Here is a 20,766-nt window from a genome sequence, read left to right on the forward strand (position 1 = left end):
GCAAAATCCTCTTGGAGTGTCCTGAGTCACTGGAGATACACCAGCATTTGGCACCACAAATTCCTGGAGACTCTTCACAGGAGTGATGGCACACCAGGATGCCCTTCAAGACTATCTCAGGAGACTGGGGAGCAGTAAAAATATATCAGCTTCAGAGACAGAAGGGAAACTGTTTTAAAGGATCAACTAAAGCTGTGCAGGATGGCCTTGGCAAGTTGATTAGGAGGTGTATTTGTAATGGCAATCCTGGCCTTGCTCACTCGCAGATTTTGCTTTATCATTTAGCTTAATGGGCTCCTAATTCAAAACCAGCTGTAAACAGGGCTGGCGATGAAAAAAATTAACACTGCCTGCCTGTGGAATTTAAGGATATATAATAAAAATAATCATAAAACCAAAGAGCCCTGGGTTTTTCATCAGACAAAAATATTTGTCATTGAAAATTCTGCTGAAAGAAAAAGAACACCTAAAACTGGAGAACTCCTTAAAACCCTACATCCAAAACAGCCTCAGCAACTTTAATTTCATATCCAAGAACAAGTTTCATTTGCAATACATAAGATAATGGTGTTTAATTGGATTTATTTTTCCACAGTAGGTTCCCAATGGCCTACTTTACTCCTTTTCTCAGCTCCTTGAATGTTATTTACAAATCACTCTCTGGGATTTAAATTTAATGGTAGCTTGATTTCTACCTCCTTTTTTTTTTCTTTTTTTTTTCCTTTTTTATGTACTTTTCTTTAATTGTATTTGTGGATTTGCCTTTTAAATAGGCAATTGTGACTACATCCTGAGCCTGAATAAGTTGCCAAGAGCAGAGCTTGATTTGAAAACAGCAGAGTAGTTAAACGGAGCATGTGTAACACCCAGCATTTATTGTTCTTTTCATGGGAGTACCTGCAGGTGCTTTGTTCAAGCAGGTGCTCTTTTGCAAAACAACATGGGTTCCTAATAACATCTATCCCAAAGCTCTGTGCAGACATTAACAATTTAGGTCTCTGAGCAACTCATAAGTTGAGTGCATCCTCCTCATATGGCAGTAAAACAAAGATACTGAGGAGCTGTAGGCCAAGACTTTTTCAGTGAACACAGGGACTTGCTGCCTTATTGCTGATTTCGTTTCAAACACCACTTTCAAATGCTTGTAGCCTGCTTTCTGGATATGCCTGGTCTCTGCTTTTTCAGAATGAAAAGATCACAACCAAGCACCAAGTCTCATATAGTGGTTGGGACCATGCTGTCTGCACTCAAGGCCAGAGTGGGCAACACAGAGACAGAAAAAAAAACCCACACAGAGCCTGTTTTGCCTTCATACCTTCTTCCCTTTTGGAATAAAGCAGACAATAACACCTCACCATGTGCCTCTTTCCATGCTGTCTGCCTCAGATGCAGGATTATGTGACTGGAAGACTTGGAGAGGTGGGACAAAAGCATGAGAAAACAAAGTGTTTCACTGTGATGATAAGATGCTGAAATAGAAGGAAAAAAACCTGGCAATGTTTTAATTTTTAGTTTTCCACTTGTCTTTTCCATTGTCTCTGCAAAATTTTAGGTCTGCTTATGCTTTTGATCCAAATCTGAACAAGGGGACAAAGAGAGCTTAGGATGGGAATGTGTTTTAGAAGTAGGTCTGTGGGTAGATTGAACCTCAGTAAAGACTGTCCACACCTGGATGACAACTCAATGTTGTTCCTCAAAGCTTGGTTAAAGGCTGTTGCTATTCAGTTGAACGGTTTTTTGAAGAGGGAGGGAGGAAAAGAAAGATGAGGAAGGTGAGCAGAAAAGAGAAAATGTCATGTAAATGAGAAGGGAAAGCCCTTATTTTCCTGCATTTCTGAGCTGTTTTGCCTAGCTCTGAGCATTTGTCAGGATGACGGAGAATGACCCGGCTAAAGAGCTACTTCAACATAAAACATATACTGACCTGGAAAAGGATTGGGGAGTGTGGGTAAAACTCGTTCTAAGGGGGGAAAAAAAACAATAAGCAACATGCAGGAGAAAAGCCACTTTTCACACCAAGCAAGCAGCAGATACAAACCTGATGGAGTTGTCCATCCCCAAATTAAATAAACTAGAGTAGGTTTCATACACAGAGCATTTTGCTAACACGCCTAATACTCCCCTGGGACTGGGAGTCAAAGAGAAGTTATTTGAAAAACGAAACAAATAATAGCCAAACAGCAAGAGGGATTAAGCACCTGCAGTGAAGGTAATTGGAGTTGATGGTCCATATCTTCCCTCTGACTTTCAAGACCACTCATGTCATCACTCTGCAGCGTCTCTTAGCTACACCTCTGCCTGGAAGCTAGTCTTGGCAGAGAGGTGAGCTGTGGAAGTACTCCATGGGCAGTTGTTGCCTCCCCAGAACCTTTTCCACAATGGATTTTTTGCCAATAACAGCTCTCTTGAGGATCTGTGCATGGGAGCAGTTACCCTGGTGAATCCTCAAGGGTATTCTGCTTCTTTAGTTTTTGTCCTCTGAGAGGGATAGAGTTTTTGCAGACTCATCATCTTCCAGTTGTAGGCAGAGCCTGCTGTCTTGTTTATAGGGTTTTTATAATGTGTCCTTGTAATGTGTCATAGCAGGACTTTGATATACGTCACTGCCTGGCTTCACAGTTTGCTTCTTCCACAAAGGATCCCAAAAGAATTGCACAAATACTGAGGGAAACCAATATCAGAGACCTCAGTCTGAGGCTAACAGTAGTGGTAATTCTGCTTCACAGATGGTGCAGGTGATGCACAGAGCAAGGAAGCAATTTGCCCAAGGTCAAATGCTGAACTGTTGGCAGAGCAGACACTAACCCAAGAATACAAGGTCCCCAGGCTTGACTGTTATCACTGGGTCTCCTTTCTTTGCCTTCAGAGCTTGCTAGATGTCTTGTACTGACTGAGAGAAGCTCCTACCCATGGACTGATCCATAGGCAGACATTTAGCTGCAACAGCTCAAAGGCCTGGGGCAATGAGTTATCTCCTGGCTTGCCTGCTAAGATCATTGCTGATTGACACAGAGCTTGGCAGGATAAATCAGTAGGACACTATTACTCTCTGATCACCTAGGCCCAGCTATTTGGAGCCAATCCTCTTTCTACAGTAACCTTGGTGCAAAGAGTAAGTTTGTGTCTTGCTGGAGCTCATGAGGATTGAGCAGGTCAGACCCATCCCTATGACGCTGGCAGAACTCCTGCCCTCATGGTGGTAATGGAGTTGTTTGAATCCACAGCAGGCACAGCAGAGATCAAATACAAGTCTAGCCTGGATCTCTCTGTTTATGTAGCAACAGGGGACTATTGTTCTGCGAAAGCAGGCTGTTTGTGCTGACAAGACTTCCTTGTTATTTAGTTTGGTTAAATAACTCAACTCCCCTTTACCTTCTTCCTGCACAGCAGGCTGCAGGCTGCACAGCATAAGCAGTTAAAGCAAAGCACTACGGCCTCATTATCACGCTGCTTTCTATTCAAGGACTCTGTCTCTGTTCCCCTCTCCCACTGTGTGCTGCTTTTATTGCTCCACCCTGGCTCATTAGCAGTGTCTCAGCCTTGCCCCCTCTGACTGTCAGCCCAAACCACTTTCCTCCCTCCTGAGTCTCTCCGTTATTGACAGCCTTGAGGAAAACAGGGGCTGTGTGCTAAGAGCCACTAAGAGGGATTTCGGCCACAGCTGAGGTTCCAAACCCCAGCAGCCACCACTGTAACCAAATGCTCAGGGCACAACAAAGCATGGGCAGAGTGGAATGAGGGGTGTGCACACTTGTGGCAGGGTGCTAACAAATAATGACAAGTTAGAGGCTAATGCCAGCTTTTAGGATCGTGCCTTGCTGCAACCAAAACTGCTGGGCTCCACCTGAAGCTTGCTTGAGTTGGCACTGGATTGCCAGCTTCTGCTTCACCTCTGCGCTTCCCGATTCCCCAAAGGGTGCAGAGGATGCAGCAGGGAACCTGCTGATGGGGTTGTCTCCTATAATTGAGCCAAGTAAGCCAGCAGGACTGCATCAGGATGTGCAGCACTGTGCTGCTGTCTTCTGTTTCCGCCTATGGGATGGGCTAGCTCTGCAGGAGGCAGAAGGCAACGAATTTGGAAAAGCTTTTCTTTCTTTTCTCTGCTTTGCTAAAATGCACCAGGTGCTGCACCTGCTTGTGTGTGCCTGTTGAGGGGTGTGTGGGTTTGCTTCTACATCACAGAGGTTCATGCCTATGTATACATATTCACCTACACATAAACCTATCTATTTGTGTTCCTCCAGCAAATGTGTATCTGCTATGTGTTTATATATATATATATATATATATATATATATATATATACACACTTCTGTGCAGCATGTGTTATGGTATAAATTGTGACCTTCACTGCTAATGCTTTTCATAGTACTGCTAGGTGAGTAAATCAAAACAAAAAAAGAAAAAACACATGTTCCCTACCTCCTAATATACTTGGAGGAAGAATCCTTTTGCTTCAGTTGTGTCACTGCTTTTCACCTCTGTTGCTCTGTGATGGCAGCCCTGGCTTTGCCTCTCTGTCAGGTAATTTTAACAGAGATGTGTATTACTGTCCCTTTTTTTGTGCTTAGGGGTTACAAACCTTGCTCCCAGGCTCTGCAGAGCTGAATCGACCTAGTGTCTCCTCAGTGCTGCCAAACATGGTCCTGCCTCCCAACTCCTTATACCCAGAGATGTATGATAGAGCTTCCTCTCCTGCATGGGCTTTGGTGCCTGTTGAGCCCAGCCATGAATTTGTTCAGCTCAGTACAATGAAAGAAAACATTTGGGGCATTTTAGGGAGATGAGAAGTAAAGCTCATTTACCTATTCACTGGTTTAGCAGGCTGGACAGCCACAGTGGACGTCCACTGATTGGCAGAGTAAAGGAAACGACAAAACCACGTGGCAGAGAGCAGGATAAGCAAAAGGACTGGGGAGCAAGGAATGTCAGCAAGCTATTAGATCAGTTGTATCATCAAACTGTACCTGAGTACCCTTTCTACAAACATATCCATATTTGCTGTTGGAGACAGTTTCCTGGGTAAGTTAAACCTTTGGTAGGGCCATATTTATGTTGTTGTAAACTCAGTCTCCAGGAGTGAGGGATATAAATCTCACCTACAGCAGGCAATCCTGCTGCTACATCCTTTAAGGAAGATCACTAGCTATCTATTAATACAGCTCAAGGAGGCTGCTTTTGTATTTTAATGCATCTTCTATCTATGACATTGACATCTAAGGCACTCAGTCTCTCTGAGAGTTTTTCAGTGCTGACTGAGATTTCATGAAATGGTAGCCACCAATTTTTTCTATTGCTAAACTGTTCTTTCACATCATTTCACTCATTCCCTGTCTGCCCTCCACCTCAGGCAAAGCTGCCAGCAGCTCATTATTAACTCTCTGGTTGTTTCTTCACTCTTTGCTGCCATTCTTTTTTGTGCTGCAATGGGACACTGAGGAAACCATCGCTGTACTTACCTCCCCAGTGGGATGTTGCTCTACAGTGAGCTTGTTCTCTCTTTAAAAAGGAAATAGGATCTCTGATTCAAGGGATGAAAAACACTCCCAAGTATTTGAGTATCTGCTGTATACCTTGCAAAAACTTGGCACTGCTTTATTTTTCTGTCTGGGTATGTGGCTGGGAATGTGCATTACCTGGTATTTCAGCTACTGTGTGAGCACTACAGCATTTCTTTCATCTGGGCTTGTAGGTTTTTTTAGCAGCTTTCTTTATCTTTATGGAGCTGGATTCCCTTCACTCATTTCCCCCCTGATTTCTTAACCTTCAAAAAAGGAGCTGTAGTCTGCCTGAATTTATTTTTGTTCTCTCTTTCCTTCTTCCACACTAACTAGAAGAGCAGAGATTTCCTGAAACAAAATGAAACAATTGCACAGTGAAAAAAGTAGGGATTAACCAAGCAGCAAAAACAAGTTAGAAAGACTTCACTAAAAATCATCAAATCTCTCTCAGCTCCTGCACTTCCATTCTCCTGGCTCTTGTGAGGTTCTCTAGTGTCCTCCAGTATAAACAGGCCTTGAATTTCTAAAAAATGATAAACAAAATCAAATAACTTGAAAGAAAGGGTCCTTCATACACATCAAAAGGGGGCTAAAATAGGATCATCACTGTTGCAAGTAATCTAAGAGTTGCCACATTTCCTCATGGAACAGTTTACAGCAACTTTGCAAGGTTTCCCTGGGTCTCTCACTGGTTCTGCCACTCATTTTATGACCATGGGTAAACTGCTTCTTCACTCTGTATCTTCCTACTGCAAAATGGTGCTAGCAACACTCCCCAATTCTAAATGACTTGTGATATTTAAATATTCATTGCTAGCAAATCCTTTGAGATCCTTTGAGGTGAAGTTCTGAAGTCATGCAAAATGCTTCTCTAGCAAAACTAAGCCCCCAACTAAAATCATATGTGCATTTATACATTATTGAATTTCATCTTATATTTTGTTGCAGTGATGCATTTCAGTTCATCTGTGTAACAGGAACCAACAGAGAGGGCCAAATTTAGAATTCAGTCACAAATAATAGATTCTAAACTTGGAAGTATATTAATATCAGCAAGAACAAATCTGGAGTATTTGAAAATTGTGTTCCAGATTGCTGCCTGAGGATTTTTTTTAATCTCATGACAGTCACAAGACCAGGGTGAAAAGACTTTCAAAGTAGAAATTTGCTTTGTGTGCTGCAATGCTACAGGAAATCAAATATATGTTCTTTTATGATAATATCTGTTCTTTAAAAAATAGCTGCCACAAAATATACCCAAACTCGCAAAAATTCAAGCTGCCATGAAATAAATCCAAAGGTGGTAAATGAAGAATGCCCATGGGTTTATCCTTTTGCACTACATCTTTTAAAAATAACCAAACCATAACTTTGGTTTGTTTTGATGAGAGCAGAAACTAGACTAAACTGCAGCCCATACTGACTGCTTTACGCATTTTTTTTTTTTTTCTGTTTAAAAGGACATGCAGGTCATGACATGAGAGTTTTAATTCAATTTGGGACCGTCACAGGAACACTGCCATCAGTCACTTTTGTGTCTACGTGTTCATTTGTGTGAGTGGGTCATTTTGCTGCAGTGTATCTCTGATGCCAATAACATGTGGGCCAAGTCTAGCCCAAGTTATAGACCTGGAATTGAGAACTGCATTTTAAATACACCACAGTTTGTATGTGCGTGTGGATGGTAGGTGAGGGGCAGGGGTCTGTTTAGGGTCAGGTTTGAATCAGCTGCAAAATTCAGAATCAGCAGGTAACTCTACTCTAGTGCTTGGTCTAGTCTCATCTTCTGTCTGTTTATACTTACTAAGACAAACTCAGTTATTGAAAGGTAGCAGAATGAGATCCAAGGAACCTTATTCCATATTTCATCTGTTGATTACCTTTTCGCCCATGGTCCCTATGGTATATCTCTTTAAAGTCATTCTGTCTTTTCTCATTTCTCTCCCTTCCAGTTTCAAACCAATTTCTCTTTTTCTTGACTCTGTCACTGTTCTCCTCAGGCTCAGTGGCTAGTTCTCTCCATTTCTCTGAATTACTTGTCATTTCTCAGCTGTCATGGATCCTCCGAGCCCTGGCCTTCTGTCTGCTTATTAAAGGGGCTGTCATTCTAAAGGGCTTTTTGTTTCCAGCTTTAAAACAAACACATTTTTATTATTTTAACAAAATCTTTCTTCAGCAAAGCCAGTCAATCAAAGGGCTTGACTGTAAACCTTTCAGTTTGGCTGTTGGTGTTTCAAGGCAAGTATGAACACTAAGGTATCCGAAGCAGAGTGCTGGAAGCCAGGTCATGGCTGGGGGTCTGAGGGGACTGGGTTGTCAAGAAGATGCCTTCCTTCACGAGTTTTGGCCACTATGTGCTTCCTGCACAGCTGTTTCTTTGTGAGAGCCTCCCTTCACCCTGTCCCGTACTTACTGTAAAGGTATAGGCTGGCATTTGTGACTCCCAGCTTGTTGGCAGCCACACAGGTGTAGTTCCCATAGTGCTCCTCAGTGACATTGGCCACCATCAGCAGAGACTGGCTCCCCGTGCTCTTTATCTCCAGACCATTGGCGCTGTTTATCCTGGGAAGACAGAAGAGGAGGTGTTTAGTGCAATGGCAGTTGTGTACTGGGAAGGAAATCCCTCCCCAGCACACAGCAAAGCAGAGTCATTCAGCCCAGCTGGCAGGTGAGGATAGAGAGAAGCAGGGAAGGGATTTGAGAGGAAAGACCAAGGAAGGAAGACCAAAGAAAGAGACCAAGATGGAAAACAGGAGGAGGGAATGAAAGGAATGTAGTAGTTCATTGGGATTAAATGCCACTGGTAAAGCAGTGCAGAACCAGTCAAAGAAAAGGCTAAGGGAGGAAGCATTTACCTAGCCTGAGTCACTCTGGAAATGAACACACCATGGCCAGATGAAGGCTAGTCTGTACTAGTCTGTACACATCACAATATGTGCCAATAGCAATGCTGAGTCACCCCTGAACCTGGGCACCTTGTTCAGGGCTGGCTACCCTAAAACGTAGGGTAATAACACAACCTTCTTAATGCCAGGTGAATGCTCAGGTAGAAAGGACAGATCCTTTTTCTGTTCTCATTTATTCTCATATGCAAGTCTGAGAGGCTCAAGTCCCACAGGTGAGGGGAATCTCATACCTCAGCAGCTCCTTTCCCTAGAAGAATCCATCTGGAGCAGCATTACCTAATTGAAGACTTACACCACCTACTTTTTTGTCTGTATCATGGGTTACTTAACATGTGAACAGTTCATTAATTGGGTATTGGCCCATGATTGACTTCAAGGCAGGAGCTCCATCCTCTGCACTTCCTTCAGCATCCCCAGTGCAGTGAGGAATTACCTCCTCCAGCCATGACCATGCTTGCTCTGCTGAGACTGATGGGACACTGCAACTCACATGGATTGTAAGGAGCAATTTGTTTGAGAGGAGTTGGGGAGGATGACAGGAACCCCTATTCAATGGACTGAAGAAGAGAGGAGGGAAGAGGCGAGCTAAAGGCCTTACCTGGTGTCATCTCTGTACCACTCGAAATCGGGCGTGGGCACTGCTGATGCCTCACACCGCAGCAAGGCTTGTCGTCCCGTGGCCGCTTCATTGCTCTTGGACTCTGTGATGGTGGGAGGGTCTGCAGGAAGGAAACACGTGGTCAATCCACACACTTCCAGGTGGAGCTAACAGTGAAACTATGTCAGGGCTGCCTGCCTCGTGCAAACTGTTCGGGCTACTGGAGGCCCACGGCAGCTGTTTGCTGTGGCCCATGTTCCCCCCTGCTCCTCTGCAGAATGCTGCTCTTTGAACATTCCCTGATATACAACATTAGCAGCGCTCCTTACATGTGCTTCTCTTCAGCACTGCTGCATGAAGTTCTGTCATAAACGCATAGGCATAGACAGGCAAAGTTAAGGTTAATGATGGACTTCTGCAATTTATTAATATTTACCTATGGATCTGTAGTTCACATGGGCTTATCAGAGAGAAGAAGATGAGAGAAAGACTTCATGAAGAGTAAAGGAAGACAGAAAAAGTAAAGGAATAGAGTAGGAGTTTAACACTAGTGTGAAAATTGTATTCCATACAAACTCTTTGCCTAATGCCAAAACTATAATAAGAAAGGACTGAGGCAACATGTATGAAACAGAAATACATTAATGGCTTAAAAGAGAACTTTAGCAGAAGCTGTGGGTGCAACTCTGAGAGCCAATGCTGAGACACTTCCCTTAGGTGTCCAAGGTTACAAAACCTGATCACCTGGACATAGTGCTTTGTGAAAAGCTCCAGAAGAGCTTGATTGTGACTGCTTTGCCTGAAGTTTGCCCTCAGCCCAGCACGGTGCTCCCACCTCTGCTCACTTTGAAGTCTGAGTGCTGTGCCATGGGCAAACCAAATTTGGAAATTATATTGGTGTGCTCTGCTGGAGCTTGGTCTCAGTACTTGCTGGATAGCACGTAGGGTAGGCACTGGCATCTTCAATCCCAGCCCCATGTTCAAAATATTAAGCGATAAGCTTTACATGTTAAAAGGCAGAATTATTTCCACCTGGCTGCTGAGAGGGATCAAGGAATAAGTGCCTTGTCTCTCGTCACTAATACTTGCATACCCTGAGATTACAGGGCTGCGACTCAGATGGATACTTTGCTGAGACTCAAGTTACCATGAAACACACTCTGCCATCTGTATCTGTCCCAGAACTAAAAGGCCAAAAAAAAAAAAAAAGAAGCAAAATGGATTGTGTCAGTCAAAGAAAAAAAAAATCTGTCTGGAGAATGTAGGGAAAGAAATTTGCTTGTGAACACATTAGCCATCTCAATATGATCCCTTCCCTGACCTTAATCAGGATTTATACAGGGCTTTAGGGATATTGCAGTGTGCCCTCTAACATCATAAATATTAATAAGTTTACATAAATAGGATCCTACATTCAAAGGCTGTGGGTTCATGTAAATGTTTTAATTTGAAAAGGAGGAGGGATAAAATAAGGATAGCAAAGGTGATTTTTTTTAACCATTCTTATTTGATTATTTGGTTTGAGCAGTCTATCTTCTTACTGTCTACAGCGAGACAAACCATTCCATTTCATGAATCTGGTACAAGAGGTGAGTCACAGAATGAATAGGCATCTTTCTATGGTTGTAAGAAAGTATTCCAGCAAGTGTCTGCTTCCCAGCCTGCTACCAGGGAGCCCAGCCATTCTCTCTAAGCAGTCCCCATATTCACCACTTTAAGAAATTGGTGCAGTGCTCTCCCGGGAGAAGGGGCAGGTGGAAGTCCCAAACAAACCAGCCTATTGCACCTAGGAAGCAGCTGCTCTGTGTGTAGCTGTTTGCTGCCTTGGAAGCCAGGAGTAGGTTCCCTTTAGTTGTTGTCCTCCCACTCTCCCCAGGCCTCAGTTTCCCTGTCTGTGATGTGCAAGGGCAATTACTTGGGAAGCCTGAAGGTGGTAGTGTGAGACCAAAGCAAAGTGAGATGCTATCTCCTGCATCTCCTGTGGAGCACTAAGCTGACAGTGCTCCACAGCAGATGATAAGAGATGGCTGAGAAGCTCCTGAACAGGCCCCATTTTTCAAACTCTGTGGTTTTCCCACTTTATGCTGCTTGTGGTGTTAACAAAGCAGGATGAGGAAGGATGTATGCAAATATCTAGTTTTCATTCCTCTAATAGGACTGGTTCTTTTCCTCTTGGTCCTCATAGTCTCTTAGATTTATTTCCCTTTCTTTCAAAAAAAAAAAAAATCTGTCCTTAAGGAATTTTAAGTTGCTTACATTACAAATTACACCACATATTAACATCACTTTTTCATATTTTTCAACAGTTAAAATGTTTAAGATCTTACTGTGGCATAGTTATTATGTGTTGAAACTAAATCAAAATCAAACATTCTGACTTTATACAAACAATCTGTTTCAAACACATTAAAGCACCATTGAAATTATGTTTCATGGAAATGTTTGAAACTATTAATTGGTTCTCATGGAAAGTCTCCAGTTTATAAACTCAGCTGTTTTTTTACACGTCTATACTTTCAATGCAGAAAATCTGCTACTACAGTTCATATTAATGCCAAATTTGGCCCATGAGGCAGCTGATATTAAACCACTGCCACCCAATTTCTAAGGGAACTATAAAAAACTGTAGGTTCGGAAGATGCTGCAGGGAGCCTATAACCTCAAGTTCTAAGAGACAGACAAGTTGATCTGATGTGATGGCCCACACAGGACCAAGGGGAAAAAATGAAGAGCAAGAATGGTATTAAAAGGTGCTATAATCACCTACAGTCAAATTAAGACTGCTGTTGCCTGAAACCCCAGCTCTCTGCCCAACCCTGCTTCCTAGCAGTTCTACTTGTGAATCAAGGCATGAATATGCACCTAGAAATATATCTGTAGCCATCTCCAATTTCAATTTAAGTTAATATTCTGGTTTAAGTCTCAATTTACACTGAAGAAGGTCGGGAGAGGACATACCTCCCATTCATCCATCCTTGCTGCAAAGTTATGAGCCTCCAAGCAAGGAAACGAAGCAGGTACATGGGGATAGCTCACTTTACATCACTTAAGTGCCAAATATAAGCCATACGAGCATGGAGGTGGACATATCTGCATGCAGGATTAAAGAGTAACAGAAGTTTGAAATATCTTGTGTTCCTGTGAGAGGAGTATGCCAGCAGAGTGAAGTGGACATCTGTCTAAACACATATGGGATGGGATCCGTGCCCCAATCCACGTGTGGAAGTAAGCTACAGCTTACTTGGTGCTTTTAGGGGATTGCTGTATCCTTTGGCCAAAACCCCTTTCTGTATTGCACTGGTGCATGAAGGGTCTTTTAGACAAAGCTTTAAACTAATGACCAGAAACCAGCATAAAAGTTAAGTTTTTGCACCTTGTCATTAGCACGTGCCTCTGCCCTGTGTCCCCTGGCTGTGATAGCTGTGTAGGCACTGCAGAGATGGCTGGGTGCAGGCAGGCATGTGTTTGCTCTGAGCCAGCTGAGCCCTCCCTTATCTCTCCCTGCTGCCTTGGTGAAGCTTCTCTTCACGCTACTGTTCACCCGAATATCAATGAGTGAAAACAAGGCATTGCCAGTGTTTCGGAGGGGAGAGATGAGGGCAACTCACAGCTCTTTCTCTTCCTCTCTGTCTGTCTCTTGGTACCACACCTCCCCCGGCCTTTTATAATATATTACCAGGTTTAAAGCACAAACTGTACCCTGTGGCAAGTGTCTGATTGCAGACAGTTTTCTCAGCGCCCTCTCTTCAGATTGTATAATCCAAGCCCAGGAAGGCTTCTCTGTTTATCCTGAAGTAACCCTTGCCTGTGGGCAAAGCTCTCCCCGTTGCCCTGCCCCAGCTGCGATGTACTCACAGTTCACAGTGACCCGGACTTGCTTGACGTCTGCTGAGGCAACTTCGTTGGCAGCTTTGCACTCGTACTTGCCCGACTGCTCTCGTGTGATCCCCAGGATCTCCAGGTACTCCTCCTCACCTTCAAACTCTCTGCCTGGTAGGACAGAAAAATACAGAGAGTGGTTCTGTTAGGCTTTCAGATTTAGGAAATTGCTATGGAGGAACAATCACAACATGGAGCCTGCAAACAAGCAACAGTCATGAGCCATTTAAAAGTTATTTCAGAAGCTGCTGAAAACTGAAAATCTGGAAGGCACCATACAGGTGGTACAATCCACAGCATCTCACAGGCTGCCCAGGCTGAGAAGCAAAGTGTCCACCACGTAAGATCAGACTAAGTTCACTAGTGTGATGGCTGAGTACCACCAGAGCTTAGTCATTCTGTGGGTGATGTGCTGAACCCAAGGCTAGCTGGGCCCTCAGATGTGTCGTCAGCACCCTTTTCTCCATTGCAAAACTGTGAAAAATGTCTCTCTGTCTCCCAGAGCAACCACCACCCTGAAGTGCCATCGATCAGATCAAGCTACCGTTAAACACAGCCAAACTGAGAGAAACAAACCGTAGTTTGATCTGCAGAGACCAATAATCATCACGCATCCCTGAGCTACTGTACATATGAAATGACACATTTTAAACTGCACTGCCTCACTTACACACTTTGGAAAACAGTGACTTGAGTGTCAGTCGGGGTTATGGATGGGGGCAAGAACTGAGGGAGGTCTGTGGCTTTGCTTTTAACTCACTGTGTGACCTTGAGTGAGTCACTCCTTTGCTCTCCCTCTGTAAACTGCAGCAAATAGCCTCCCTTCTCCTATCACCTCCTGGTTAGAGTAGGGCAGTGAGGTTAACCCATGTAAAACACATTAGATTCATTGCATGAAAGTTGCCAGGGAAGCATGAAATACTAGGATTGGTATTTCTACCCTATTCCTTCAGAAAGCAAAATAAGGCATCTCCTGGAAAGAATCTGAACCACATTTGCTCCTCTCAGAGGGCTGTAAGCACTGCTCTGCATCACTGGAAATGGTAAGCCCCAGTTGTGTGCCTGTGTGTATTTAGAGAAATCAGCCCCCAACCCTAAAAGGGTAAAAGACAGATTTGAAAAAAAAAAATAAAAGGTCAGATCACAAGAGCTCCCATTCAGGTTCCTCAGAGAGTGGTCAGATTTTCCAAAAAACTCTCTGCCCAGAAGGTATTTTCTGCTCAACAGGTGCTGAGCACTTCGGAAACCCTGGCCACTTCACAAAAGTGCAGTTTTTGAGAGAGCTCCAACAGTACCTACTGTTCGCCATGGTTCATGGCACTGCATAAAAACAGTGAGTAAGTCTGGTCTCTGGAGCTGAACTTCCCATGGAGCCACCTGTAACAAACCCCGAGAGGCACAGACTTGCTGCAGTGTCTTGGCCAGGTCAGCCTGGCCATGCACACTGGTGATGCCAGCTGTATGCAATTCCCTTCAGCATCAGAGAGGAACTTCAGAAGCTTCAAAATCTGCTCAGAACTCTGTCCCTTACATAATTATTTTTGTCTTTTTTTAAAATTTTTCTTTTTCATAGGCAATTATCAGAATCATTCTAGGAGAAAACCATCCCCCGTCACGGAGACTCAGCATGAAAACAGAAGTGTACCTATTAAACTCATGTAAAGACAAGGGCTCTCCCTCTCTTTCAGCAGTGCTAATCAGCAGTCCCTTTTTCCAGCTCCTACCAGATGTTCAGGTATCAAAAATCTCATTGCTATGTCTAAAATTTACAACTACTTTGTTTTTTTGCATCCCCCAACAGTCTGCTGCAGGACCTTCCTGCATGGCAGCAGCATTTTGCACAAGGGAAGGAGGCAAAGTTGGCTCCTGCTGCCAGGACATGGCTCTCAGTCCTCTGCTCTGTGCTGGAGCTGATGCTGTGAAGAGTCAGTGGAGAAGGAAGCAGGGTGGGATTTTCACAGGTGTTTTTTATTGCTGAACTCATTAACATATTAGGGAGTCCTAACCCCAGTAGGACCAGAATTAGTGAGTCTCAGAAATGAGGAAAGGACTTCAGTCACCATCTAATCCATTCCCCAGTCTCAAGGCAGGACATGAGCCATGTCATGGACATAGCCATCCTCTGCCCTCCAGCGGCAGAGATTCTTCAGCCACTCCTGTCAATCTGCTCCTGTGCTTTGCTGTCCTTATCACTGGAGCAGTTTCCTGAAGTTTGACCTGAGTCTCCCTTGCTGCCGTTTAAAGCTATTACTTTTGTCTTAGCCACTACAGACAAAAAGAACAAATCATTCCCTCCTTCCCTGCAATAGCCTTTTATCAACTTTTAAATCACTTAGTTCCTCCTTCAGGTGTCATCTTTTTTTTTCTTTTGGCTGAACATTGCCAGGGTCTTTCAACCTTCCTCTGTAGGTGAGGTTTTTTTTAGGCTCTTGATCATTCTTGTTCTTTGCTTTTAGACCTCTCTGACAAGTTTACATTTTTCTGGATGTGTGATACCCCAAACTGAACACAGCATTTCAGATGAGGTTTTACCATGGCTGAACACACATGAAGGATTGCATTGCAACTACTGCACCATGCTGCTGTCTGTAGAGGCAGCACATTGTTTCTGGTTTTGCTACAACAGGGATAATTTCTGTCGGGGAACTCTCTTAATTCCCAGATTTTCTTATGGCATGTTGCTCATATTGCTACCTGCTAATAAAGCACTTTAAAAATCCCACCCCCAAACTGAGCTGACAACCAACACTCCTCTCCTTTCATAGCAGCACTCCCAGTTGGTAGGTCAGTGAGTTGACTGGAAAGTCAATAAGACATCAGGGAAAGACTCACAAAGAAAAGGTTAAAATATAATTTGCCTCTGTTTTGCAACTCATTTGCCCTGCAATTCTGCCTTGTTTATACACAGGGTTCATTCCAAGTGGGACTTGCTTCTCCTGCAATTTGCCCTTGTCACAAGACTGTCACCGTAATGAAGACAGGGTTGAGGGTGACTTAACCAGCTCTAATGGAGTGGCACCCTCATTACGGGTGCTGTTAAGTCTGTCAGAGAACTGCATCAGTGGAGCTCCAAAGTAACCTACAAGGATAGATACCTTCCCAAGGGAAGATGTTTTTGAACTTCTCCCCTGCATACACACATGCACTTGAAGTGTACTGTGTACCATGTCCAACAGGAGAGCTTTCACAGCTACACAGAAGCCCTCCCAAGACACAATGAGCTGCTGGCTTGCCCAGTGGAGTGCTCTGGAAGTAACTGAAAGGCAGGACTTCTGTTCTAAGGGGCATGTCAAAAACATCAACAACACTATTCAGCTCCTCATTCCCCTGCTCTAGGACACACATATAACATAATACTTCAGGCAAAGTTTCTGTGACAGTCTTTTGCTGTATAAGTGATAGCACTCTTCTTGTCTCTGCACTGGTGACCCTGAGCATCAATATTTTGTTACAAGAACTGAGCTGCTCTCACTTTCAAGACAGACCTTTTTCCTTGCTGCCCTGTCCCCTCTAAGAGCACATTAACCATTTCTAACAAAAAGCATTTATATAAAATTGAGGTGTTGTAGTACAGAGCAGGAAGAGGAAAGATGTATCACAGTGTGTTAGAGAAATGTCAGGTTGTGATATCTTGCGGAGAGCTGTAGAGATGTTTTCACTAATTCACTTTGGCAGCCAGATTAGGTGAGTCATATTAACTCTAACCTCTAAGGCAAACAGGGGGTGGGGGGAGCAGGAACAGAGCTTTATACATCGAGTGAATTTACTAATGTTTCTGCACAGGAGCCAGCTTTGGAAGGGAACTGATGGTTGTCACTATGCAGTTTATCAAAGCAGGGAGGGAGAAGGCTTGGACAATGCTCTTTGGTACCGATAACAATAAGCACATTCTATTAGGTGAAAGAGGGACTGCCAACTCCTGGCAAGCAAGCCACTCCATTCCCATTAAGAGAAGACATTTGCCTTGAGCAGATTATCAAGGGATGAAATTCTGACCATACTGCCAAAGCATCCTTGCTGACAAGGGTTGTGTCCTGGTTGTTCTGCCTGGTTCAGTACAGCCCTTTCCCAGTGAGGGTCCTTTCAGGTTTCTCTAGGTGGATGACTTCTCCCCCAGTGCAGCTCTTTGCAGCCTAATCCATCCCCTTGCATGACTGCAGGCAACCTGCTTCCCTGCAGGTTTTTTGTCTTTCACATGTTCATAGTTAGCTTGGCTTGTTGCTCCAGCCCCATTAAACACCATCTTGCCAAGCTGTAGCTCCTTAACTCTCTCCCAGTGAATCAGAAAGAGGAGCTTTCTGCTCTGGAGGCTGGAGATAGAGAGAGCACGAGCCTGGGAGGTTTGACAATCAAACCAAGAGGGAAGGACCCTGAGCAGCGCAAGCCAGGCAGCTGCTGCTGCTCGGAGCTGGCAGAGCCTTTTTTGCAGAGGGATCTGCGGCAGCAGCTTTGATGTGTGCAGGAGGAAGGCTTTGAAGGCCTGCTTGCCTCAGCCACATTTCCTATCCCCTGGCTTCCTAATTGGACCCAGTAAATAATGAAGCTGAGCAGCAAATCCGCTTGGCTATGCTAGCCTGCTGGCAAACAGCCTTCCTTTCCCCTTACCCTCTGGAAATAGCCTTGTACAACCCCATTGGCTCTGGATATTGTCCTTGTTGCTGTGCACACTTGCCTGTGCTCTCATATAGATATGATATATATATATATATCTATATAGATATATATGCTATATTCTGTATTTTATGTACTGTGTTTTTTATTTGTTTTCACATCTATAAATCCACCTGTGTGTGCAGAAACACAGACTGACATGTTCCCCAGGCATTTATGGGCCCTTCTCACCTCTACCCAAATGGCCCCTTGTGTCACCGACATGTTTTATGAAAAATCCTTTACTTAGGATTTTTCCTCTCCTGAGAGCTGAGAAGCCTCAGGAACAAACTGTAAACAATTCTTATCTGCTGCTGTGGAATGCAACAGGCGAGGTCTGTGATTGGCCCCGTCAGACTGTTTGCAATTAAGAGCCTATCACAGAACTCCTGTCCGGCCGTCTCGGGCTGGGAGGACACATTCTTGTCTATTCTTAGCATAGCATGTAGTGAAATCATTCTCTCTATTTTTTAGTATAGTTTTTATATATTATCTATCATATAATAATAAATCAAGCCTTCTGATACATGGAGTCAACTTTCTCGTCTCTTCCCTCATCATGGGACCCCTCATAACGGGGTAACACCCTTGCACTGCTACACACCATCACTCTCTCCTCAAAGGCTAAATGCTTCATTTCTACAAATGACCCACACCCAGTCAAAATCCCACTTGTACTGTGTGCAGACAGCTCTTTCGGGCAGTCAGGGCCAGCAGTGCATTCAGTCACATTCTCTACCAGAGAGGCTTTTCCCTTCATGCCCTAGTTTCTTACATCTCCAAAGGGGAAGCTGATCTCCAGAGGTGGCAGACACATTTTGTTTCATCTCCTCTCCTGTCCGTGCATCCAACACCGAGTTTCTTCTTGTGCAGAGATTACTTTAGTTGTCTTATTTATTTTTTTTTAAACACTGCTGCGATCTTAAATTAAACTGATATTTAGATCTGCTGAAAGTATCTGTTTGCATTTGGCATGTGGAGAAAGAGATCAGCCACCCTGCTACTATGTTTGTTTTCCCTCCAAGCATCTTTGTAGTTGTGAAAAGAGGGGAGCAGAATGGGTTATGCATCTTTGTTGGGCCTAAAACAAGATGCTAGGAGATTAAAAAGATTGGAAATCAATGGATGCCATTTGAAGTTTTTTGTGTGTAGCAACTTCTATTGCTGAACTGCAGGTTTTGTTGTCTCTGCACTCTCCATTTAATGTTTGACGTTTCGCTCACCTAACTTTCCTCCTTCCCTCTGCACCTTCTATTCCCTAGGAACAGGCTTCTGAAAGCAAAAAATAGGTAAGGGAGCCTTTGAAATGATTTTTTTGTTTTACCTCCAGGTGAAGTTTTTATTTTTTTTTAATTTAAAACTTTGAAGTTTTCATTTATCAGTCCCTGTCTCCTCAGCCATCACAGATTCCAATGAGCTTGTCATTTTTTCCCATCCCTTAGTAGAAGAGGCTTGTTTTTAAGTAGAGAGAAGCAGATGATGGATAAGCAAAGGGACAACTAGTGCTACAATGCTACAGTGAGGAAGGCAGGCAGAAAACCTAGAGTAGCATGGAAGGTGGTTAAAACGGGGAAAGCTTGAGAGAAGACAAAAATAGATGGAGAAAAAACAGAGGGAGAATAAAGAGAGGGAAAGTGGCTGGGAGAGAGGAATGCAAAAAAAGTGAGATTCTTCAGTGACAGAAAAAAAGAAAATGGTATTCAGCTACTGACAAAGAGAAACACATTGAGACAGAGTGAGTGAGAGAGATGGGAGGTGAGACAGAGGCAGACAGAGAGATGTACAGCTGGGAGAGAAGCACAGCCATCCCTTGTGTAAAGGGAGCCATGAAATAACAACTGCCAGAGGGACAGGAACAGAGGGGTCACATGTAGTAAGGCAGTAATTACTCTGTTTAAGCAGCAAGGCACAGCAGGGTATTTATTGTTTAAGCTGGCCTCATGCCTCCCATGCCCTCAGGTCTGTAGCTATTACACATAAACCAAAAAACTAGAGCAGTGCCAGGGAGGGCTCTGGCCTGGCTCTGGCTTCATGAATGAGAATGAGTCAGACCGGGAGGAAACACTCTGGCACGGTTTCCCCTGGCATTCACCAGGACTTTGCTCATCAGCAATCACATTTGCACCTTATGTGCAAAACTGCCTGCCCTGCCTCCTGAGCCAAGGACAGTGCCCAAGGAGCTCCCTGGCTGGGGGAACCTGAGCACCCGCTGGCATGACCAAGGTTAAGAGAGCCTGTGATTTTCATGGGTTCCTTCTTCTCAAACTCCACGCATCCAGCATGCAAACAAAACCCTCCAGGCTGAGAGCAACTTCCCCAGACTGAACAATGTCTCTGTGCTCTCTCTCTTGGGACAGCACTGACCAAACCACTTGGGATGACTTGCCCATCGCTGGAAGCCAAAATCTGACAGCTCAGATGCAGTTTGCATCCTGGCCATGGGTGTGTGTTAGCAGGGGTCATCTGCCTGAGGCAGCCTCAGCAGATCAGCTGTATCTCTGAATTTCCACTCCCTCCTTTCTATAAATGACCACTAAGGGTCATCACACTCTCTCACACACAGCCCTGAGTCCGGGCATGGAGCAGGTGTGCAATATACTACTTCATCTCAGCAGCTGATTCGATTTTCCAGTCAAAATCCACATATGAACACCAGAAAGAAAGTGAACCATCCCCCCCAAAAAATCTAGATCCACTTCAGGTCAAAGCCCTCTGTTTGACCAATGATTTTCTTCTTCTCTTTGCTGAACCAGAAGAAAGAATAATGTTCTGCGTCCACTTGAGATATAATTTAAATCAGATTATTTCATGTTGAAGATCACGTTTTTGGTTTTTTTTCTCAAAATTACTTACTGAATTTAGCCCAAATTTGTCAACACTTTTTTTAATGAACATAAACAGCATTTTTTGGATAGATTAATTACCCTTGAACAGAACTTGGCTGTGAAGCCAATGTATAAAGTAAATTATGAACCATGAGGTAAATTAAGTCATGTAATGTCACAACTACAATATTATACTCCCTAAGTGTTGAATACTGCAATGCAAATTGTCATGACTATGCTACCAAACACCAAGCCTTAATTTTACTGCCAAGAAAATGACATATAAACATGAAAAAAACAATAGTTGCACCATTTCTGCAACACAAAATTTTTGCCTGCTGCCTTTTGAAGGGTATTTTAAACAACATGAAGTAGGAGTCACCATCATGAGATGTTACCACATCTTT

General features: G+C 43.8%; 1 protein-coding gene across 1 annotated transcript in view; it reads right to left on the bottom strand.

The window, feature by feature from the left end:
- The window catches only part of LSAMP (limbic system associated membrane protein), a 304,842-nt gene that overhangs the window by 20,093 nt on the left and 263,983 nt on the right, over positions 1–20,766 (bottom strand). The window contains exons 4-6 of the mRNA XM_009102560.4: positions 12,861–12,995; positions 9,006–9,126; positions 7,915–8,063 (exon numbers count right to left, since the gene is read on the bottom strand). Of these exons, the coding sequence (XP_009100808.1) occupies positions 7,915–8,063; positions 9,006–9,126; positions 12,861–12,995 (405 nt within the window). The remainder of the gene's footprint in view (positions 1–7,914; positions 8,064–9,005; positions 9,127–12,860; positions 12,996–20,766) is intronic.

Source organism: Serinus canaria, chromosome 1 (genome assembly GCF_022539315.1).
Source record: "Serinus canaria isolate serCan28SL12 chromosome 1, serCan2020, whole genome shotgun sequence".
In the NCBI taxonomy this organism is placed as follows: Eukaryota; Metazoa; Chordata; class Aves; order Passeriformes; family Fringillidae; genus Serinus; species Serinus canaria.